At 45.6% G+C, this 24852-nt stretch overlaps 2 protein-coding genes across 2 annotated transcripts in view; one reads left to right on the forward strand and one right to left on the reverse strand.

Moving 5' to 3' along the window:
• LOC137756440 (transmembrane 9 superfamily member 2-like) overlaps positions 1–850 on the forward strand; it is a 109340-nt gene extending 108490 nt beyond the window's left edge. Inside the window, 1 exon segment of the mRNA XM_068532696.1 lies at positions 494–850. Within this exon segment, the coding sequence (XP_068388797.1) occupies positions 494–561 (68 nt within the window). The 3' untranslated portion in view covers positions 562–850.
• Positions 851–9383: 8533 nt separating this feature from the next.
• On the reverse strand, positions 9384–10892 carry GPR101 (G protein-coupled receptor 101). Its single transcript, XM_068532397.1, has one exon. It carries the CDS (start codon positions 10890–10892, stop codon positions 9384–9386), a length of 1509 nt encoding a protein of 502 aa, XP_068388498.1.
• Positions 10893–24852: the final 13960 nt, after the last annotated feature.

The raw sequence follows: 24852 nt of genomic DNA on the forward strand, positions 1-24852 counted from the left end.
GCCCACACGCCTAGAGCCCGTGCTCCGCAACAAGAGAAGCCACCGCAATGAGAAGCCCGCGCACTGCAACGAAGAGTAGCCCCCGCTCGCCGCAACTAGAGAAAGCCCGCGCGCAGCAACAAAGACCCAACGCGGCCAAAATTAATAAATAAATTTATTTTTTTAAAAAAAAAGAAAGTAGCCTTGCACTTTTTTGATCCTTTTTGAAATAGAGAACTTAAGTTCCTCATTTTTATTACTTCGCTTTGGTTAGAGACCTGCGGTGTTCAATCAAATGGATTCTCACCCTTTTCCAGGTGACTGCCTCCAGCCCTGCTGCGACTCCTCTTTGCTCAGCAAGAGAGCCTGGTGATTTTTATTTGATAAGGTCCGAGTCTTGAGATTTAGAGAATGAGTGCTCCACCTCAAAACGGACATGCTTGGCGTTTTTGAGAAAGCTACTTTGATGTTCTATAATGTCTGGTTAACAAAGATATTTTTCATTTTGTTTCAGGGACAGTTGGATTCTTTTCCTGCTTCTGTTTTATTACTAAAATCTACAGTGTGGTGAAAGTGGATTAAAGAATGTCCCCAGAGGCTTCCAGGCACATCACCCTTGCTTTTGAATATATATCTGTATCTATAGGAACATCTATAGAGATATATATGTATGCTTCCAATTGCATGTTTTTAATATCTATCAATTTAAAAACTCATTGTCCGGCCTCAGTTTGTATGACACAAAATACGATTGTATGGACAAAAAAAAAAGGTTGGGAGGTCGGTTCATTCTAAGTAACATTTTCCTGAAACAATACCATAAAAGGGTTTGATTTAAAGCAATTAGAACAAAGGAAGCACATTTCCTTAAAAAATTCAAGTTGAGTAGACTGGTTTTTTGGATGAGAAGTTTTTTTCTTCTTTTTTTTTTCTTCATCTGCTTAGAGCATCAGAACTACTGTCAAATAACTCTTAGGTAAAATGTGAAATTTTCCACTTTAAGTTGATTGTACAAACTATATTACACCTTTGTATCTGGGTGATCACTTAAAAAATATGGGGGCTTCCCTGGTGGCGCAGTGGTTGGGAGTCCGCCTGCCAATGCAGGGGACACGGGTTCGAGCCCTGGTCTGGGAAGATCCCACGTGCCGCGGAGCAACTGGGCCCGTGAGCCACAATTACTGAGCCTGCGCGTCTGGAGCCTGTGCTCCGCAACAAGAGAGGCCGCGATAGTAAGAGGCCCGCGCACCGCGATGAAGAGTGGCCCCCGCTTGCCGCAACTAGAGAAAGCCCTCGCACAGAAACGAAGACACAACACAACCATAAATAAGTAAATTAATTAATTAAAAAAATATATATGCATTGGTTTAGCATATAGAATTTATGGAATACCAGATACTGCTGTCTTATTCCTCAATTAAATCTGCACATTTCTGGTTGTTGGTTGTCCTTTTTTGTTTGCTGCCTTTGGAGGCTGAGAATGTGCAATTGTGACTTAGTTGTGTGTAGATACGAAATCTTTGGAGTCAATTTTCTTGGATTTCTTTGCTTCTACTCAACAATAGTCCGGCGTCACAACTTCCCAAATGTCGGGACTTTGTATTGCAAGCATTCTTTGAGCTTGCAGTTTGGGGGGAGCAGTCATGAAAATCATACATTGTTCTGTGATAAATTTTATTGATAAGTATTGGTCTTATTGAGGTAAACGTTTGAAAACTATCTACACATACCCTTCAGTTCATGAACGTTCTCAAAGCCGCCCTCAAGCTGAGGAATACGTGTTGGTGGGTGCAGGGAGCAAAGAGGTGGTGTTGCCCTTGAAGGGGAGTCTGGAATGAGGAGGGACAGGGTCAGGGGGTTGCATTCTGAGAGAGTGGGAGACGGAGTAAGAGCTGACTAGTTGCCTCAGGGAAGAAGAAACTAGTTCAGTAAGCAGTAGTAGGCCTTCCTCTGCATTGGGAGGAGCAGGGTTGTGACTGGGGCCTGGAGCGTACCTGAGGGGTGGGGGGGGGGGGGGGAGGGAGTGGCTACAGAAGGTCAAAGGTGTCTCTTGACAGTGGCATTTTCAGATCCTCTCAACCCTCTTGCATTCAGTCTCGGAATCGAAGGCCGAGCCCTAAACCCTGCCTGAGAGGAGGAACTGCTCTAGCTACGGGGGACTCTGCTGCCTGATAGTTTTATCGGAGCTCACGAGCGCACTTGCTTGCACTGGCGGTAGTAGTTTGCTAGATGGTAAATGTATTTCTGCAGGACGAGAAGGTCATCGCCTGGACGTTGTTCATAAACCAAGGTTAAAGGCGACCACGGGCGGGTCTCACGGCAGCCATCTTTGAACATCTCGAAATAAATAACAGCGCGGAAGTCAGTATTTAGATTTTGGAGTGGAAAATGGGGGGTGTGGGTGACAACGGTGTCGGTGTGGCTGAATTGCGCCGAGGGAGGTGTCCTGGCCGTGAGTAGCAAGACGGAAGGGCCAGGAGCCCAGTGAGGGTGAGCCAGCTGCTGGGCAGTACTGTTTCCTAAAACAAAGCCTGTTCAGCCCCACCCCCCAAACCCCATGGCCTTGAGACTAAGGCTGGCATCTGGGAGCCCCGCAAACCGCCTGGCCCCATTTTTCCACTCTGCCCACCCATCCTCACTTTGTTTTTTTTTAATGTTATTTTGTATGAGAGCATAGTTGATTTACAATGTTGTGTTAGTTTCAGGAGTACAGCAAAGTGAATCAGTTATACATATACCTGTATCCATTCTTTTTCAGATTCTTTTCCCATATAGGTTATTACAGAATACTGAGTAGAGTTCCCTGTGCTATACAGTAGGTCCCCATTAGTTATCTATTTTATACATAGTAGTGTGTATTAATCCCAAACTCCTAATTTATCCCTCCTCCCACCTTTCCCCTTTGGTAAGCATAAGTTTGTTTTCCAAGCCTGACCACCCTCACTTTGGAATCCTTTTCATTCACAGAGGACTCCGCAGATTCCCCTCTTCCAGCAAGCCCCTCAAGATGACTCCCCCCTCCCACTGCATATTCCTTATATTGGAATAGTGCGATGTGAAACATTGGAGCCCATCTATTTCATTCTGCTGCGTACTACAATTAGTTTCCCCCCCGTTTCCTCTGTTCAAGCAAAAGAGAAGGGATAGAGAACTAGTTATGTGTCTCCCTCCCTTACGTGTTTTCCATGGAGCTTGGCATAATAACCAGATACACGCATTAAAATTAGACTTTATTCAGCATATTTAAGAAGAATATACCAAGGACAGATTAACAGCACCTATTTAAGAAACACAAACATTACTTAATAATATTTAAACCACAAACATCAATCTCTCTGTATTCCCCAAGCAGGAGTCCGTTATTCCTGTCCAGCAAGAACATGCATGGTAACCATTTTAGAAAGGATCCAATGAAAGCCAACCAATATATGAAACCTTGTCCTTGGGCAGAGTCTCCGAGACTACTGACCCGTGTAACAGTATTGATGTATGAATTTGACTGGGGTGTGAAGGGGTTTCTCTTCTTGCTGGGGGGGAGGAGGATTAAGTCCACCCCTTTTGTGCACCTGAAGGTAAGTTGTGCCCTTGGGAACTTGGCCCCAGGATTGTAGTTTGGCAATCCTTTGAAAAGGCACTTTTAAATTACAAATACTTTTTGATAAGGAAAAGGAAAAATTCAAATTCAAAATTTAAAATACTAAAGAAAACTGTTTATTGACTGAATGCATTTTCCTCCTGCTTTCAGTCTCAAAAACAGCACAAAAAATTTGGTATTAAAGGCAGTTTTAGAAATTATTCAATATGTATAGCTTTCAGCTTTAATATTTTTATTCTTAAAATACAATAAACTCATCTCATAGTTCTCTTTTCTTGTCTGATGCAAATGCCATTGCTATACGATTGTAATTCTCAAACATCTTAGCTGTGACCCCCGGAGGAGTCCCACTACTTCTTTATCTATTTACCCATCTGTGCTCTCTTATCTCTCAGGCAACCGATCAAAGAAAAAAAAAATAACAAAGCAGAGCAGCCTTTTTCTGGTTTTTGGTACTGCTCTGGGAGGGCAGGGATGGTCGCAATATAGATCTGCTCAATGCAAACCCTGTCAGTTCACAGTCAGGTACTGGTTGGATCTTGAGACTACATCATTCTTTCCATCCTGCTAACAGGACTCCAATAGCCTGTCCTGGGGCCTTTGCTCTTTAAGGATGAAAGGATTGTCTTTTTTGATTTTGCATTCTATACAATGAATGGAAAACAGGCGTACCAGTGCCAAGCGTGTTGTGGAGAACTGCCAGCGAGGACTTTGGCCAAGACGATTAAGTCACAGTAATGACCAATTGTACCAGAATAAGTTCTCACCTGTCGTATATTATACCAGGGATTTAAGGAATGAAAGGCACCACTTCCCGCCACCCCACCTTGGAGCCTCTTATACATCCTGCAGTATACACTTTAAAAAGAAAACTTTAAACACAAATATACTATGTTCTACTTCAGAAACTGACCAAGGTGTGGGTCACAAATAGAATTCTGCATGCATTTTATTAACTAACTTTACATGTATGTACTACCCAATTTTGAGGGTGACACTATCTATGGACACATACAATCTAATATCTAGCACCTTATCTCCAAGAACACATATTTTATATACAGTAATAGCTTACATTTAGAAGAATTACTACAGAAAGGAATACACCACTGAAACAGACAAAAATACCAAATTTTTAACATTAAAGTTGTAGCACAGATGAAGGGAGGGGAAAATCCACTCAACTTTGAAGCACCAAACTAAAACCAATCTTGTTTTTGCCTGTATTTTAGAACAAGAGAGATCCAGTAACGAATCCTTGGCCATAGCAAACCTCTTGTGAGTGTACAAGTTACTGTGTTTTCCCCTTGGTGTGTATACTTTGAGATATGCAAGCTTTGAGAGGCAGTGATGGGAACATTTGACACCCATTGGTGACCTCCATTTACCTTGAGGATTCTTATTCTACTTAGCAAAGAGCAGTGAACTTTAGCTGTGGATTTTAGCTCTCCTAGTTCTTCCTTCAGCCAGTCTCGCTGCCTTTAGCAGAAGACCGCTGTAAGCAAGCTGGGCCTTTGCCGTAGAGGAAGAGATTGTAAGTAACTGGAAAGAATTTATGACAAGAGCCTCTCTTCTTTTTGACTTTTAGGCTATGATCTGTTGTTTGTGGTTCACTGCTTCTGTCTCCTCATGCCTAAGCTTGGAGGGGCTTTGAGGGGGCCAGGAGCACCTGTCTGGCCCACAGAAAATGAGAGAGACACAGATAAGGACTGAGAGGGTTAAAAGCCATGACTGACCAGATTTTCTCTTATCTTGGTAACTGGCTCACGGCCAACTGTTCCTTTAATCTTTTGTCTGCTCTAGGGGGAAAAGACATTTTGCTTAGCGAAGCCTCTCCTGACAGCCCGAGGGTTTGTCTTAAAGAGGAATACAATAAAAAAGACATTATGAGGGGAGAACACTTCTTTTGATTTTTTTTCCTCAAAATATGGGGGAAGGCAGTTATGAGAAAAAAATACAGTCCACTAGTTGAAATTGGTACTCTCTGTTTTATCCCAACAACCTCTGTGGGTTTTATCTTGGAGCATTCAAATTACCAGATGATGGCATAATTTCTGTCTTCCAAATGGTGTTTTTCAGACATTTTTAAGAGCATTTTGGCAAAGTCTAAGAAAGAAAGCCAGTTTAATCTTGTATATTACTCTTCAGGTAGTATGAAAAAAATCTTTTGAAGTAACTTTACCTAGCTTAATTGGTTAATTACCTAGAAAATAAGGCAATATCAGGCACCTTACAATTTTATAGGTAAATTTTTTTTTAGTGTTTTTCTTGTTTTTTGCTGAAATAATTGGACAGTATCTACAGGGTTGAATGTGCTCCCAAAGATGTGTTGTAGTGGGTGTTTTTTGGTATGCGATGCCTACCTCCTCCTATTATAAAATGGCACTTTTCCTTACCTGTTGAATTTGAAGTAGGTGTCCCCTCATCTCTAAGTTGGGTTGGAGTTGGGGAGGAGACAGAAAAACACCTTTAATCCTACCGCTCACTTCGGTCCTTCCCTGCTGCCACGGGCCCCTGGGTCCCTGTGAACCTGTCAGCTCTGGGTGGGCAGGGGATGAATAGGGGCGAGTGAGCACACAGAGCCTCAAGCACGGGGTGTTCCTGAAGGGCCAGCACAGCGGGGGCAGGGGGAGTGAGGCAGGTGAAGGCAGTGGGCATGATGGCAGGAGGTAGGCAGGGGGGCCGAAGTGTAGGGACTTCCAGGCAGCTGGTATTTGTGGTGCTTTAAGAAGATGGGCCCTCACAGTCACAGAAGTCAGAGAAGCCAGGGGCTTGCCCCTTATTACTGCCTTCCCAAGCTTGTTGAAATTGGTGTGTTAGTCAAAGCACCTGCGACTCCTTGGCAAACTGGAGGCTCTATTATTCTTAACTAAGGAAATCATTAAATTGGAAGCCACATCATTTCAAAGTCTGGTTCGTCTGGCTCCTGGACTTTAATGGGATTTTTACTGCGCATATGAAGTGGCCTTGGCAAAAGAATACCTCCTTTAAAAACATTTAGGGAAAGCTATTGCACATGAGGATCTGTGAGGCTAATGATGACTTTTGTGTGTGCTTTCAGATTTTCAAATGGCAAAACAGTATGTGCAGTAAAACCTCATTAAGTTGATAGTGTTTTATTCAAAACAGCACAAAACTTGAAGCAGTTGCTATCTCCAAGCTAACTAGAGGCCCTATTGTTCATTAAGAAGAACGTGTCAGCAAAGCGGAATGCTCTGAATTCAAAGGTCCTCTTTTCCAGTTCCCTATTTTCAAAAGGTTTTCACCTTTGAAAAATCCAGTCTGCTATGAGAATTAACAATGACTAAAATAGGGAAAAGAGGAACTTGAAAAAGGAAATCGGTGAGTCTTGGTGCCCTGGAGGATGTTGTGTGTGCCATTACACGAACTTACCACACTCGGGCAGGTTCTGCTTCCATTTTGATTTGGGATTTTGGCAAACAATTTTCTCTGATACACTTTGAAGGGGTTGAGCTTTAAAAGTAAAACAAGAAGTTCAGTTTCAACAAAATATTTGGAGACACTTATGTTTGAAATCCTGTTTCCTACCCAGGTAAGCATTTCTACTCAAAGGACAGGCTATAGCAACCTCGAACTCCTTTGACCATGACAGATCTTCAAGGCAATACCCCTCCCCGCATAGAAGGATTGGTCACATGGGCCATTTCTTCACCCAGATATCCTTTGAGGACAGGTCGATACAAGAGTTTGGCAATAAACTGGTATCATAAATTTATGACTATTAATTCACTTTATATGTTTTGGTAGAAAAATAAATGATTTGCAAAGGTAAACTTCAGCCCCCATGTCTTGTCTGAACCACAAGTTCCAAATTAATGGGGTTGAAATCAATACGATTTTCGTGGATATAGCGAACTGATGGGTCAGCTCAATGTTATTTGGGTCTACCCTGCTCCTTTCCTAAATTCTGAACATGGCAATGCCAAATTCCCATGCAGACTTATTCACAGCCCCAAAACACTGCTGTTTACCTCTCCCCCTTGAGATGCTCATGTTGGAATCTGTCAGGAGGAAGAGATAAAATATAAGTGAGCTTGGCTTTTAAATGAACGAAATTTGAGTTCTAATACAGACATGGTCATCACAGAAGAATGAGACTAAACTCTGAATATGGCCATCTTTGTATACAACCACCTGATTAACCATTTTTTTCAGTCAAATAACCTTCCTCTCCCTCCACCCATATTAACGTTGGATTTCTGCTTGAACACATGACTGACCATAGAGTTGCTTTAATTTGATCTTCAGGAGGATCAAAAACACCGTTTTGACCATTTTTTGGTTCCGTGTCATTTGGTCATGTCGATATGGTCTGTGCCCTCAGAAATAAACAAGTATATTCCCACCCAAAGTGATTTCAGGGTTTGGGATTTGAAAGCTCTTCCTCTGTATTGACCCTAGGGATAATTTAGATATTGTAAAGGTTTTCCCAAAGTGATATATTTCAACAGCAATAATTAGGATAAGTCTGACCTGAACGCTTTGATTTACGATTGTCTGGAATAGGTCAGATGCTTGCCAGGTATTGAGAAACCTTTCTCTCTGTCATTTCTGACTATACGTCTCTCCCACATCTGCGGAGAGCTTAAAGGCTTTAGAGAGAGCCACAGGTGGAAAAGATGCATGGGTGTGCCTGGAGGAAGGAAAACGTTTATCCTGCCTTACTTTCACCCCATGTGGAGATCATATGTCTTGTCTATGATCTCATGGACACAAAAAAGAGATTTCTAGTGGGCACATCACTCTTGATGGGCAGTGTGAGTTTTGTAGGACTTTGGCCACTCCTAGTTGAATTTCTTTTTTTTTTTTCCTGGAAATACTGTTTCCAAATAGACCAAAAAGGCCTATTTGGAAAAGAAAACACACAAGTGACTGGGAGAGGAGATTTGGAGGATTCCTATGAGCATCTCAATTTGATCACAAAAGGGAAAATTGGAAAATGGTGGCATGATTTCTGTCCCACTATTATTCAAATAGGAGACAGAAAATAGTTTAGTGCCACCTGACAATTTTCCATTTGCATGAGACAATTTTGGTCTCAGCCCATGCACAAACCCAGGATTTTATAGAAAAAAGTCAACTGTTTAGCCCCACAGATGTGTGTGATTTCTCTATCTTCTCCCTTGGACTAGCTTTCCATTTCAAACATGCCCTATTATCCTCTTCCACTTTTCTGGATCCCTTTAGAGGATCTAGAAACCTTCTTGATTTTTAACTACACAGTGCCCTTAGATTCCATAATAGCCTTTGCACCAGATTCTGGGGGCCCTTCAGTCTAGAATTTGTCTCATATGTTGATCAGTCAGTCAGGTCATGCTTCCTGGGCTCCATGAATGACTTGCTCCATTGCTTTTCTTTCCCTTGAACATGGGCCGTAGCCCTTGCCCATGAGCTCAGAAGTCCTTAAGTTCACCAGTATCATCTTCCTTTTCCCCCAGAGCAAAAGTTACACATGGTAGCTCTGGGGAGACAGACAGAATACCAGGCACGGGTCCAAAATGGATAGCCCTTGTTGCTTTAAGAAATTTAGAGCCTAATAACTTTTTCGGGGGGGTAGAAATTTCAGTCAGAATCCTCAAGTCCATTCTTTCAGGGGCACACTTTTAAGGGAAGACCCCAGTTCCTACCTCTTCCATATATTTATCTACCTTGTTGTGAGAGGGTGTTGTGTGCAGAACCTTTGCCTGGAATGGGATGGGTTGGCATTAATGCGATTGTGGACGGTCCATTTGAGAGAAAGCTGCTCCTGTGTTCTGTGGACAGTTCAAGGTTTACCTTAGAACCAACTTCAAGGCGAAGTGGCAGAATCATGAGAAGGGATGATCTTGCCTTCAGTTCCACCCTCGGTGCCGGCTCCGGTTCCGGGCAGGTCTGGGTGGCTGTCTTCTTTGGGGGGCTTCTCCTTGCAGAAGAACTTCTTCAGCATATCCTGGATCTCCTGCTTGATGGTCTTGTGCATGTAGCCATAGATGTAGGGGTGGATGCAGCACTGCAGGAAGAAAAGCCAGATAATTATGGTGATCACCCACTGGGGTACCTTGGTTTGGACATCCACCCACACGGCCAGAACCGCTAGAAAGCAGTAGGGCCCCAGGGACAGCACGTAGGAGAAGATGATGAGGAAGATCACTTTAGCAGCTTTGCACTGGTAGCACCTGGGCAGAGGGGGGTCGCTGGTGCTGTTTCGATGACTGACTGGGAGACTCTCTGTGATGTTCACCGCCTCGATGTCATCCTCGCTGAAATGGATGTCATCCTCACCAAACTCCATGTCGTCTTCACCCAAGTCAATGTTGCACTGGGTGACCTCTAGGCGGCCCTTGTCTGCCTTCTTGCTGCTCTGAATTTTGGTGCTGCCTTCGCCGGCCACCAAGCTGCTTTCTCTGACCTCCTCACTGCCCTTGGCCTCCACGCTCCCCTCACCGGTCTCCACGCTCCCTTCTTTGGCCTTCCTGCTGCCATCCTTGGCTTCCACACTGCCCTCCTTGGCCTTGACCTCACCTTCATCCTGGCCGTGGAACTCGCTCTCACCCTGGAACTCATCCTTTTTCTCTCCCTCTTCGTCCTCATTCTCCACGTGGTCCTTGGCTCGCACCTCCAAGCTGTGGCTCTTGACGTTGTAGAGCAGAGCGTGCTGCCGGCGGGCTGCACCGAACACCACAGAGTAGCAGGCAATCATGACAATCAGCGGGATGATGATGAAGGACACGACGCTGAGAATGGTGTAGCTGGGGCTGGCCCCCCAGATCATGGAGCAGAGGGCATTGCGCTCGTCAAAGGCGGCCTGGCCCCAGCCATAGAGTGGGGGTGTGCTCTGCAGGATGGCCACGATCCAGGTGCCGTAGAGGAGCATGTAACCCCGGCGCGGGGTCATCTTGGCCGGGTAGGAGAGAGGGTGGATGATGGACAGGTAGCGATCCACCGACACCACGACGATGGTGTTGACGCTGGCAAAGGCGAACAGGTGAGTGAGGCTAACCAGGGCGGTACAGAAGTGGCTGTTGAGGGGCCAGAAAAAGGGCACGGAGGTGGCCACCACCCAGGGGGCCACGAGTGAAATCTGCAGCAGGTCAGCGACGAGGAGGTTAAAGATGAAGCGGTTGGTCACCTGCAGCAGCTGCGGCTTGCGCTGCAGCACGAGCGCCAGCACTATGTTGCCCACGAAGGAGGCGGTGAGGAAGATGAGCAGGACGCTCGAGCGGATGATGCCGTGCGCCAGGCTGATGGGCATTTTGGAGAGGGGCACGCACGTGTGGCTGCTGTTTTCGCGCGTGCTGTTGGTGCAGGTGGACGCCATGGCGGCGGCGGGGGCGGGCGGGAGGCAGGTGCAGGCGCGGAGCGGGCACCGGCGGGCGGCGAGGGGGCGCACGGACCACACTCACCGCCTAGGCTGGGGACGAAAGAAACACGCGGGGCTGGGTTAGTCCCCCTTCCGGGGAGGAAGAGGGGCGCTTCCGCGCCGGGCAGCGGCGCTGCAGGAGCCCGGCCCCGGGGCCCTCGCGCGGCTCCAGTCCGCATTCGGGCAGTTTCCATGAATCCTTCTCTTACTCTGGGTCTCTCTGCCTCTCCCTCTGGGGGTCTCCGAGTCCCCCCGACCCCACCCCTGTGTCCCGCTGGCGCGCGCGCGCGCGTTCCCTGCGCGTCTCCCACACTCTCTGTGGGTCTCGAAGTTTGGGTCTCTCTGGAGGTCTCTCCGCAGATCTCTCCGCTAGCTCTCCTGCTAGCGCATGCGCGCGCGCTCCGTCCCTGCCTGTTTACATGTGTCGATTTGTCTCTTTCTCTCCAGTGTCTCTCACTAGCGCACTTTTCCTGTATCTCGTGTGTGTGTGTGTGTGTGTGTGTGTGTGTGTGTGTGTATCTCACCGGTTTTCTCTGACTCTCTCACCCCTGTCTCTCACTCTGTTGCCTGTCCCTATTTCTCAGTCCCTCGCTAGCACGTGTGCGCTGTCTGTCCGTCTCTGCCAGTCTGTCGTTCTCCTCTCACCTTCCTTTCTGTTGCTTCAGTCTCGCCCTCCCACTCTCGGTCGGCTTCTCCATCTCAGTTTCTCTCTGAGTCTCTTTCGCCAGCGCACTTTCTGTTTAGCTGTGTGTGCGTGTCTCTGTCTCTCGTCGTCTTTCTCCCAGTCTTGTCCCTGTCTCTCTCTCCGTCTCTTTCTGATGCGCCCTGTCTCTCCCTCCGTCTCTTTCTGATGCGCTCTCGTCTCCGTATCCCTGCCTCTCACTGTCTCTGTCGCTCGCTAGTGCGTGCGCTTCTGCGTCTTTCCCTGATGCTGTCTCGTCTCTCCATTTCTCTCTCACAGTCTATTTCCCTGACAATCTCTGTGGATCCCCGGTGCACCTGTTCAGTATCACTCGCTGACTGTGTCTCTGACCGTCTCCATGTCTCTCCAACTCTCCTGTTACCATGTCTCCCTCGGATTCTCTCTCTCCGCGTCTCCCGTCTCTCGTTGCTCTTGCTCTGTCTTTCTCGGATCCTCTCCCCTCTGTGTCTCTCCCTGTCTCCCCCCTGTGGCTTCTGTCTCCCCGTGCGTTAAGTTCTCTCTTTATCGCTGTCTGTGTCTCTCCGTGGGTCTCTGAAAATCTACTCCTTGTCTCTCCTGATTATCTCTGTCTCTGCGTTGCTCAGACTCTCTCCAGCGCGTGCACTTAAAGGGAGTCGGTTTCGCTGTCTCTCACTCTCCCGGGGGCTCTCGCTAAACCCTTTCCTTGTGTGTTTGAGTGTGTGTGCATCTCTGTCTCTCTCCATCTTTCTTCGACGATCCCTCACCTCGGTTTTTCTCTGGCTGCATCACTGTCTCTGATCTCTATCTCTCTGTCGACTTTATTTTACCATGGAAACCAGCTGCCACCTTGGCCAGCGCGGGCTGTGGCGGATAAACCTCCCAGTTTCTCAGCAGCGCAGCCGCGGCTGGAGGCAGGGAGGATGCCTACTGCGACCGCCCCTCCCCCCCCCGCCATTCGGTATCCTCCCTGCATTCTCAAGCCCACCCGGCATCGGCGGCGGCGGCGGCGGCGGGTGTAGGGACGGGTGAGCTCGGGGAGAGCGGGGGAGGAGGCAGGGGTTGTGGGGAGAGAGCGCGCAAGAGACTGAGAGGCAAAGAGAGAAAGAGAATGAGAGAAAAAAAACGAGAGACAGAAAGACATGAGAGACAGAATGACAGCCACACAGAGGAACAGAGAAAATGCCAGAGAAAAGAGGCCTAGAGTCAATGAATGAGCCAATGAGAGACAGAGAGACAGAAAGAGAATGAGAGACAGGGAGAGACGGAGACAGAAAAATCATCAAAGAGAGGATAAGAAAAGAGAGGATGGGAAGCAGAAAATGTGAGAAAGAACGAGGAAACATCGAGAAGATGGTGGGTGGTGGGCGCCAGGGAAAGTGCGAGGGAAAACGCGAGGGCGAGGGGTCGGCCGAGGGGAGGCGAGAAGGGGCTGCGCCACGGGGCTCCGTGCGGGGCAGCGCAGGCGCCGTCGGGTCGCGGCGGACGGGGCGTCCCCGGCGCCGGCGCCGGCGCCGGAGCGCGGGGTTGGACGGGGCGCGGCGCAGGGGCCGCGGCGCGGGGAGCGGAGCCGGGCCGCTTACCTGTTGCTGCCGAAGGCGTCGCGCCGCGGGAGCTGCGTGCCGGTCCCTCAGGACTCGGCGCGCTCGACCGGGCGGCCTCTCGAGGCGCCGGCGGCCGCGAGCTGGCACCGTGCGGCTGGAGCAGCGAGAGCGGGGCGCCCGTGCCCGCCCGTCCGGCCGGCGCGGCGCGCTGCGAGCTCTGAGCGGCGGCGGGGGCGCGCGGCGTCTTAAGGCAGCGCGGGGCCCTCACCTTGCGGCGCCCCCCTCCCCCCGGCCCCCGCCCGCGCAGCTGACGCACGAGGCCACGGGCGCCCGAGGGGCGGAGGGGCGGAGGGGCGGGCGGGGGGCACTGCGCAGGGCCCGCTTAGCTATTCTCACCCCGCATCAACGCCCCGGGCGGTCCGAGCTCACTGGAGACCTCAGAGACTGGGGATCGTCAGCGGGGCTGATTTTCCTGCAAATGCCATGGCTTTGTAGCCCCCGGATTTCGGGCCAGGGCCGGGCCCCAGACCTGCACAGTTCTTCCGAAGAGAAGCAGAAAGCTGGGCCGGGCCCTGGGGCCTTGACCTTGGAAGACCCCCTCCACACCCACCCCCCTCAAGTATGAACCTCCCCTGGGCCCGAGAGAGGAAGTGACTTTGATATCACCGATTTGCCACAATTTTCTCTAGCTCCCAGCAAGAGCTAAATGGCAGTTCCTTTCCTCTAGGCCTTGGGAGCATTTCCTCTAAGACAAGCTGCTTAATTATCCACTTTATTATTTGACTGAAGTCTGTCTGTCTGTAAGTCAGTCTCTCTCTCGCTCTGCCAGGTACTGTGGTAAACTGTTTCCACAGAGAATACCGCCGAATCCTTCCTCCAGCCTTGTGAGATAAGTACTGCTATTATCTTCATTTTATAGAGACAGAAGCAGAAGCCAAGAGAGATTACCCTACTTGCCTAAGTTCAAGTAAATGTTGCACCTGCTCTGTTAACCAAGACTTTCTGGACTCTCCCAAACACGTACACATAGAGTGTTTGCTCTTTACCAGGCGGGCAAACACCAGAATGTAAGCTCACCCGCCCCCCAGAAGGGAGGGTCGTGTCCAGGAAGGTGGCCCAGACAAGGGGTCATTTGCATCTGGTTTCCAAGGGATAATGAAACCTTTTCTAGGCATGACAGAAGGGGAGAACTGTTTTTCTAGAAGGAGATGCACGGGCAAAGAGGGCTGCAGGGGAGAGCTGGGTGCCAAGAGAGGCTGCAGCACGGTGAGTGCCAGCAGGTGAGCTGGAAAAATGGGGTAGGGGCAGCTGCTCATGGGCCTTGAATGCCGGTCTGGGGACTTTGGACTTCATCCTGAGATCCCTGGAGGGCCTTTGAGGATTTGTTTTATTATGCACAGTTTCCAACATGCACAAATATGATGAGAATAATAAAATACCCCCCCCCGTTGTTCTCACCATCCAACCTTAACAAAGATAAATATTTTGCAATTATTGTTCATTGATTTTTAAAAATTTTTTTGAAGAAGGTTTAAGTGAAAAAAGTCAGGGTATAAAATTAGATACTTTTTCTTCTTTTGGCCCTGCTGCGTGGCTTGCAGGATCTTAGTTCCCTGACCAGGGATCGAACCCGTGTCCCCTGCAGTGGAAGCGTGGAGTCTTAACCACTTGACCACCAGGGAAGTCCCCTAAATACTTTTGTTTAAAAAGGCCTATATATTTTTTGTACATGAATTCAGAATATGAAGGCGGTTAAACCAATATGTTAAAAGTTATCTAGTGTATGATAAGATTATATATGATTTTTAAAACGATTTTCATTTTTCATTGGTGGTTTTTGTGCAGGGCGATGTGGTAAGATTTCTGTTTTTCCAGGGTCTAGAAGCAGGGCTGGGTCGGGGTGCGAGCTGTTGAATGGAGAAAGAGCAGAAAGGAGGCTGTGACAGGAGAGAAAGACAGTCTGGACAGGTCACAAGGAGGGGGCTGAGCAGAGACCCATAGAGAGGCCAAACTGATAATGGGGAGGGATAAGGGCAAGGAGGTGTTGGGGAGGGTCTAGGATGGCACAAGATTCTGAGTTGGTTGATGGGCTGGATGGAGATCCGCCCCCTCCCCCCACTGCACCCCATGCCTTTGGACAGGGAACAAGGCAGGTGTAGAATCAGGCCCCAGGATGCTCTTTGGATTTCAAGTCCTACCATTTGCTGTAGATCACTTGTCTTTTTTTTTTTTTTTTCTTTTTGGCTAGGCCTGATTTTATCTTCCGAAATTTGAATGGTATAAACCTAGTCGTTTTTCTTGGAGACAGTTTCCATGATAATCGCTCACAGTTATTAATTCCTAGCCTCACACTGGCCATGGCGCAGAATCCTGGGTGGCACGCACTGTCAAGTGACAGTTCACTCAGACTCCATATTTTAGAATCACTTGGGAGGCTGTCAAGCTGGGAGAAATGGCCAGAGACAAAGGCCAGTCCAGTCCATCGTGCTCTTTCCTCCTTTTTCACCGTGGTCCCGAGAGTTCCCTGGACTGCTGGGATCCAGCAGGGCACAGGAAGAAAACCTCTAGGTACATGTTAAAGGTGGGTGCCTCAGAGAGGTGGCCTCATGGAATCTGCAGCTGCACCCCTGAGTGCCACGGGGCATGATGGGGAGTGGAAGAGTCTGCATGCGATGAGGCTTCTGCAACCAAAGCCGGGCTGCCTGCAGGAGACACTACGAAAGGCTAGGGAGCCCTGGGGAAGAAATATAAGCCACTTTTCTGTACAGGGAGGGTTGTTTGAGGGTTGTTAATCCTCAGGTGTCTGTTTCCTCTTTTTTTCCCTCTAGGCAGGAGTAGAGTTGGTGTCCTTGAATTTCAAAGGCATGCAAGTATCAGCATCCCAACTGGAGGTATGTGGGGGGCCTTGGGGAATGTGGATTTGGCTTCAGGCCCCGCAGACTCTGATTCTGATGGCCTTGGGAGAGCCCTTCAACTGACAAGCTTTGTTAGATTCTGGGGAGGTTCTTTGGGATGAGACAGGGAGAGTTTGGGATGATGGCACAAGAAGCCACCTAGTCCGTTTCCCTACCTTCATGGTTCTGTAGCAGCAGAGGTAAGATCAGGCAAATGGTATTAATGGGGCAGGGCTGGAGGGCAGGAAGCTACTAGAAAGGCTCTAGGGCCTGATGACAGTCACAAGCTGCAACACCAGCCAGCAGCGTGCCAGCCTGGTTTTCCCAGACTTGTTCACCTCATCAGACTGCCCCGATGCATGTACCAACTGCCGGGTGAGGGAAGTCAGAGGCCCAGGACCCAGCCAGGTATTGGCTCCAGTAACAATGGGAGTGCAAGAGTCCTTGAGCACCTGCCACATGCCAAGCCCTATGCTTGCTTTATCCTATTTAATCCTTGAGGAAACTCTGCAAGTTAGAGATTAATACAGTATTTTTAGAATCCAAGACATCATATACCATTAAGAATAAAAAGCTGCAAATTTAACCTTCACACCACTGCTGGCAATATGCATCTTGATTTTAAAGATGCTAAAATGCGAAAAGAAATGTGCTTTAGAATCAATGTATGCCGGTACCCTCCCTGTCCTTACAGAGGGGTTAAGTAACTTTACCCAGGGTCACACAGCAAGTAAGTATTGGAGCTGAGAGGTAAAACTTGTTCTGACTCCAACGCAGGGGCATCTCCTAGGCTGCTTCTTGGAAGGGTCAAGAGGCAAGACGGAAAGAAAGGCTCCCAGAGAACCAGCCCAGATAAAAATTTTGAATCCAGATGAATTGCTAAAATTGTGGGAAGACAAATGCAGTTGCAGTGATAATGGCTTCTTTTTGTAGGATACATGGTTCCCATAGGTGGTGAAATGACTAAATTAGCCAATCTAAATTCTAAGTCACACTCCTTCCTGCATAGTGAGTTCATAGTAAGTCAGTGGGGAAAAATATATGGTTTTGTTCTGGAGTGCCTACCCACGGGGGTATTTTAAGTTTTTCAGTGTTATGAGCTGCTCTGGTATTCACTTTAGTCTAACCCTAGGGGTTGTGTTTGCAAAATTCACATGAAATTAAGTACCAATTGGGTGTGAGCTAATATTGCCCACCTTGTGGGCTTGGGCAGGACAGAAGGTCTAGATTTCAAAGCTATAACTATCCAAATAAAATGGTTTGGAAGAGAAAATCAGCAGAAAATAACTGAATGGAATAAAAATAAAGAGCAGGAGACCTGATTTCTAGTCCTAATTCTGTGGCTAGAATTAGGTGTGTGACTTTGGGAAGATCTGCCCCTCTGTCTGATCTCAGTTCTGTTAATCCACCAAATTTGGTGGGGGTAGTGTTAGGTAATTTCGAAGGATCCTGTCAGTTTTTGACTGATTCCATCTATTTTATATCTGGGTGTTATTAAAAATCCCCAAACTAATCCAACTCAACTATTTAAAAACTGAAAGCTGGACCTCTGCTTCTGGCTGTGAAAGAGTAACGGGGACTGGATTTATCCTTCCACCTTAAACAACTAAAAAAGTGGGCAGAATATGTGGAATGATGGTTGTAACACATTGGAAAACAGGAATGCAGGGCAGTGATCTTCAAGAAAAGGGAAACAAATGAGGTGAGCCCTACAACTGCCCCAGTTTAATACCTAGAGAAAGTTTACCAGCTGGGTAAACTGGCTGAACCTAGGCATCTGCCTAAACTGAGGAGACAGAGGTCAGAATTCAGGGAGGTAAGTAAGGGTGGCAAGAATTTGCAAGGTAATATACCAGAAAGGAGCCTCCCAGAGAGAGAGAGCTCTTGAGAACTCTAAAAGGTACCCCTCAAATCTTTGACTACATGTGAGGAAACTACCCAAGGCTGGGGAAAAAATGACTCAAAAGGGGTAGGTGGAATGATTTCTAGAGCTCACACAGGGCTGGGAATAGTTCAGTTTCTCAATAGCCAGAGAGAAGAAACTTCATAGTATACAGGGCATCAGACTGAGTACTCAGAGAGGATTGCCTCAGCAGTGGAGCCAAGTTAACCTTAGTGTAAAGTTTGTTCTGGTCCCACATAGCAAAGCTTAAAAGCAAGCTTTGAAAGGGTTGAACTGTTTCCAAGTGTCTTTACTGCAACTCAAACCAAGGCTCAGAAATATTTAACGGAGTACAGAAATCTCTAGCACACAACATGGTAAAATTTGCAAAGTCTGAATTCCAATAAAACGTTACAATGTGTGCAAAATAGGAAAATATGACCCATACTGAGAAGAAAAGTCCTTTAATAGAAACAGACATGGATGGGGATGGAAGAAGGTATTCCACACAAATGGAAATCAAAAGAAATAGACATGGATGGTGGAATTGGACGACAGACAGTAAAATGGCTTAAAAAATATATTTCATATATTTAAGAAGGTAGAGGAAAGCATAGGCATGTCAAGGGGAGACATAGAAGATAGAAAATAGATTTAAATCTTACTTCTAGAGATAAGACTATAATTTCTGAGATAGAAATACAATGGATAACATTATTAACATGTTAAGACACTGCAGCAGAAAAGTTTAGTGAACTTGAAGACAGAGAAATAGAAACTGTCCAAAATGAAACACAGAGAAAAAAAGATAGAAAACAAAGTAAGCAGAGAAACAATGAGCTGTGGGACAATTTCAAATGGCCTAATATATGTGTAAGTGGAGTCCCAGAAGAAGTTAGGGAGACAGAAATATTATTTGAAGAGATAATGGCTGAAACTTTTCCAAATGTAATAAAAACTATAAACCCACAGATCCAAGAACCTCAACAAAACTCAAGCACAAGAAACATGAAACCATACCAAGGCACATCATAATACTCCCTGTTTCTCCATAAATCCTTGCCATATGGTTGATGAGGATATTTGGAAAAGCTATAACTTCCATACACTGCTTTTGGAATGTAAAATAGGACAGCCACGTTGAAAAAGAGTTTGGCTGGTTAAAAAAATATTAAATATACACTGACCGTATGACCTAGCTTTTCCACTCCTAAAAGAAATGAAAGCATTTGTCCATGCAAAGATGTACATGAATGTTTATAGCACCTTTATTTGTAATAGATAAAAACTGGAAACAACTCCAGTGTCTATCAACAGGTGAATGGTATATTCACACCTCGGAATACTATTGGGTTGGCCAAAAAGTTCATTCGGGTTTTTCCACATCTTACGGAGAAACCCGAACGAACCTTTTGGCCAACCCAATACTTAGCCCAAAAGAGAACAAATTGTTGATATAGATGACAACATGATGAATCTCACAATAATTATGCTGAGTGAAAGAAACCACACAAAAAAGAGTACATACTGTATGATTTCTGTTACAGAAAATTCCAGAAATGCAAACTAAAGTGACATAAAGCCGATCAGTGGTTGCCTTGAAGTGGGGGAAGAGAGGGAAGGGGTATGAAGAATCTTTTGGAGATGACACAAATGTTCATTATCTTGATGGTGGTGATGGTTCATGGTGTATACCTATGTCAAAACTCATCAAATTGTACTCTTCAGATACGTGCAGTTTAATCTACATGTATTATACCTAAATAAAACTGTATGTAAAAATAAGTCCCTGGGGAAAAAACAACCCAAAGCGAATGGTTTGTGTGTCCAGGATCCCACCTCCAGCATTAGAACACTCACCTTTCTCTAAGGGAACCATCAGGCCTCCCAGCACCCTGTCTTGGCTCTCATCAGTGTACCGTTGTGTTTTTAGAAATCGGTGTTCTTGCCCCACCTTCCCTCTGTGATGGGAACACAATGTGAACTCTTCCCAAATGCTTGCAGAATTGTGTCCATCCCTTCGTGGCAGGCTTGCAGCTCTCATTTACTGAGGATTTAACAGTGTACCTTGCACTTGACCTCTCCCAGCTCATTTAATGAACGCTGTGTGATCGTGTACCTCATTTTATAGATGGGGAACCAAAAGCTTAGAAAGGAGCTGTGGTTTACTCAGAGTCACTCTGGAACAGGCAGGGCTAGAATTTGAATTTAGGACTGACTCTGAATTTACAGCCTGGGTGGTTAGCTGCTACACTATTTTGCTTCCCTATCCTAAGCAATTCTTTAAAATGTATCACTGATATGTGAGGAACTTTATATGCCTTATCTCATCTAATTCTCCAACAATCCTGTGAGGTGGGTATTGTTAATTTTCCTTATTTTATAGATGAGAACACTGAGGCTTAGAGAAGCTAAATAATTTGCTCCAAGTCACCCCAATAGCATATGGATAACTTCAGAGGCCACTCTCTGTAGCTGCTTTGCTTACTGTCACCCTCAGGGCAGGAAAGACTTAAATCCTCTCATCTTTGGAACCACACTTAACTCTGCTCTGGAGTTTCACAGCATAACTTTGGTGCAGTGTCAGGTGCCAGGAGCATTGGAACGGCCTACCGCGTTCTACAACATGTATTCCTTGAGTGCAGGGCTTGGGTGGCTAGAACCAACGTATCACTGATTAGTATTGAATATTCAAAGTACCAAACAATTCAAACCGCCAATGGCTCTGCATTAAATATTAGGGGCTGTGGAGTTTTCAACGGCGAATTTGTATTTTGTTTTTCATTGAATTAAGACTTGGAAGTTTGATTCAAAACAATGAGCTTGATGGCAGTTAAGAATCAGAAGGGAGCTGCGGAGCCTGTGGGTTGACCCGAGAAAGACAGTTCCTCAAGTGTGCTCAGGTGCCTTCCTCGAAATGTTAGTGTTGCTTTTTGGCTGTAGACATGGGGCCAAAATGCCTTAAAATGGAGTTGACAGAAAATAGGATTATGTTTCTACGTTTAGGAAAATATTTCTGCCATGCTCAGTTATCAGCATTAGAGGGGGAGAAATCAACCTCTTCAAGCCAAACAGTAATGACCATATACATTTTAGAGCTGTTGCCCAGAGGAATGCAAAGGGTGGCATTTTTCTAGAAGTTGCTCATGTGAAATTCTTTAAAAAGACTGTTCTGTGGTACAGTGTGGTAGAGACAGTCTGGAGACACTCTGTACTGGTTTGTGAGAGCTGGTGTACTGGTTTGTTCTGTTTTCAGGAATTTTGCAAGTGATGGTTAAAAATTAAATTACATAAACGTACAGTTAAATGAATTACATTCAAAAAAAGGTAATAAATACTCAAAACACATCACTTCCTAATTGTTTTATCACCTTTGACTATTATCTGTTATCTTGAGATTCTTTAAGTCCATTGTATGTGTATATCGCAAATACTTTATTATACTGTAATGCCGCACATCTCCGCACAACTCCACGTTGACTGACATCACATTGGTCACCTGAAATTGGCCAAGGGAGTCATCAAACACTGCAAATTAGGACATTTTTCTCTGAGAACCAGATGTTAAACCTTTACTGACACATCACTGTCTGTAGAACACATTATTTTTATTTATATAGCTTTATTGAGATATAATCCACATGCCACACACCCATCTAGTGTACAACTCAACTGACTGGAGTATATTCACACCTATGTGCAGGTATCACCACACTCAATTTTAGAATATTTTCATCACCGCAAGAAGAAGCCCTTTAGCTAACAGGCCCTTATCCCGCATTCCCCACTCCTTAGCCTTAAGCAATCACTAATTTATTTTTTGTCTCTAATTTATTAGATTTACCTGTTCTGGACATTTCATATAATGGAATCATATAATATGTTGGCTTTCGTGACTGGCTTCTTTCACTTAGCATAGTGTTTTCAAGGTTCATCCATGTTGTGATGTGTGTCAGTACTTCATCCCTTTTTATGACTGAATAATATTTCATTGTATGGATATACCACCTTTTGCTTATCTGTTCATCAGCTGATGGACATTTGAGCTGTTTCTACCTTTTGGCTATTGTGAATAGCGCTGCTATGAACATTCATGTCCAGGTTTCTGTTTGAACATCTGTTTCCGGTTCTTTTGGGCATATGCCTAGGAGTGGAATTGCTAGGTCATATGGTGATTCTGTTTAATTTATTGAGGATCTGCCAAATTGTTTTCCACAACAGCTGCACCATTTTACATGCCCACCTGTAGTGTATTGGGATTCCAGTTTCTGCACATCCTCACCAACACTTGTTATTCCCCCCATCCCCCCACCCCGCTTTTTTTTGATTATAGCCATCCTGGTGGATGTGAAGTGGAATCTCACTGTGGTCTTGATTTGCATTTCCATAAAGACGAGTGAGGTCAAGCATCTTTTCATGTGTGTATTGCCATTTGTATATCTTTCTTGGAGAAATGTCTATTCATATCCATTTGTAGAGCACTTTTAAAATCTTTTAAAATCTCTACTCCTCATAACAACCTTGGAAAGTATGTGTCATGATTCCCATCTTACAGTTGAGGTAACCGAGACTCAAAAAGATGAAACAACTTGCTTAATTTGTACACAGCTAGAAACGGAGGGATGTGTGAATGTGTCTGGCTCGAAAACCTGTACTCCCTCCATTACACCACACTGTTTCCAAGACCCTTGATCTGTCCACTGGTACGTCAGTGCTAATACTCTTGTCCAGCGACTGTGCTCCTGGTGAGGTCCTCTGGCCTGGGTTCTAGTCCCAGCTCTGTACCTTGGCCTCCATATCCTCATCTCTAGCTGGATGACCTCTATGTCACTCCATTTGTCTAATAGAAGAGTTAGCCCTTTCATTTTGGATGCAGATGTCCCGAGGATTTGTACAAAGGAGGCTTGATTGCTCGGTGTGTTATTTTGAGTGGTTAATGGGATTCTTTTTCTCGGAGCATTATGTTGCACTTGCCTACACCGCCGCTCACCTGCTTCATTTCAGCCCACACGCTCAGCCTCTCAGCATCTTCTGCACTTTAATCTAAAGAGCTTAACATATTACTACCCAGAAGGGTTGGGTGTTGCCTGGAAACGTGAAGTTTTTACTAGCCTGACTTTCTATTTTTTTTTAACATCTTTATTGGAGTATAATTGCTTTACATTGTTGTGTTATTTGCAGCTGTATAACAAAGTGAATCAGCTATTTGTATACATGTATCCCCATATGCCCTCCCTCTTGCGTCTCGCTCCCACTCTCCCTATCCCACCCCTCTAGGTGGTCACAAAGCACTGAGCTGATCTCCCTGTGCTACGCGGCTGCTTCCCACTAGCTATCTATTTTATGTTTGGTAGTGTATATATGTCCATGCCACTCTCTCACTTTGTCCCAGCTTACCCTTCCCCCTCCCCGTGTCCTCAAGTCCAATCTGTACATCTGCATCTTTATCCTGTCTTATCCCTAGGTTCTTTGTAGCCATTTTTAAAATTAGATTCCATATATATGTGTTAGCATACGGTATTTGTTTTTCTCTTTCTGACTTACTTCACTCTGTATGACAGACTCTAGGTCCATCCACCTCACTACAAATAGTTCGATTTCATTTCTTTTTATGGCTCAGTAATATTCCATTGTATATATGTGCCACATCTTTTTTATCCATTCAAGTGTCAATGAACACTTAGGTTGCTCTGTATGACAGACTCTAGGTCCATCCACCTCACTACAAATAACTCAATTTCATTTCTTTTTATGGCTGAGTAATATTCCATTGTATGTATGTGCCACATCTTCTTTATCCATTCATCTGTCGATGGACACTTAGGTTGCTTCCATATCCTGGCTATTGTAAATAGAGCTGCAGTGAACATTGTGGTACATGACTCTTTTTGAATTATGGTTTTCTTAGGGTATATGCCCAGTAGTGGGATTGCTGGTAGTTCTATATTTAGTTTTTTAAGGAGCCTCCATACTGTTCTCCATAGTTGCTGTTTCAGTGTACATTCCCACCAACAGGGAAAGAGGGTTCCCTTTTCTGTACACCCTCTCCAGCATTTATTGTTTGTAGATTTTTTGATGATGGCCATTCTGACCGGTGTGAGGTGATAGCTCATTGTAGCTTTGCTTTGCATTTCTCTAATGATTAATGATGTTGAGCATCCTTTCATGTGTTTATTGGCAATCTGTATATCTTCTTTGGAGAAATGTCTATTTAGGTATTCTGCCCAGTTTTGGATTGGGTTGTTTGTTTTTTCAATATTGACCTGTATGAGCTCCTAGTGTATTTTGGAGATTAATCCTTTGTCAGTTGCTTCGTTTGCAAATATTTTCTCCCATTCTGAGGGTTGTCTTCTCGTCTTGTTTATGGTTTCCTTTGCTGTGCAAAAGCTTTTAAGTTTCATTAGGTCCCATTTGTTTATTTTTGTTTTTCTTTCCATTTCTCTAGGAGGTGGGTCGAAAAGGATCTTGCTGTGATTGATGTCATAGAGTGTTCTGCCTATGTTTTCCTCTAAGAGTTTTATAGTGTCTGGCCTTATATTTAGGTCTTTAATCCATTTTGAGTTTATTTTTGTGTATGGTGTTAGGGAGTATTGTAATTTCTTTCTTTTACATGTAGCTGTCCAGTTTTCGCAGCACCACTTATTGAAGAGACTGTCTTTTCTCCATTATATATCTTTGCCTCCTTTGTCATAGATTAGTTGACCATAGGTGCGTGGGTTTATCTCTGGGCTTTCTATCTTGTTCCATTGATCCATGTTTCTGTTTTTGTGCCAGTACCATATTGTCTTGATTACTGTAGCTTTGTAGTATAGTCTGAAGTCAGGGAGTCTGATTCCTCCAGCTCCGTTTTTTTTCCCTCAAGACTGCTTTGGCTATTCGGGGTCTTTTGTGTCTCCATACAAATTTTAAGAGGATTTGTTCTAGTTCCGTAAAAAAT

Source organism: Eschrichtius robustus, chromosome X (assembly GCF_028021215.1).
Source record: "Eschrichtius robustus isolate mEscRob2 chromosome X, mEscRob2.pri, whole genome shotgun sequence".
Lineage (NCBI taxonomy): Eukaryota > Metazoa > Chordata > Mammalia > Artiodactyla > Eschrichtiidae > Eschrichtius > Eschrichtius robustus.

Excerpts from the sequence above, each read along its gene's own strand:
- GPR101 (XM_068532397.1), bottom strand. The coding sequence starts at position 10,892 with ATGGCGTCCACCTGCACCAACAGCACGCGCGAAAACAGCAGCCACACG.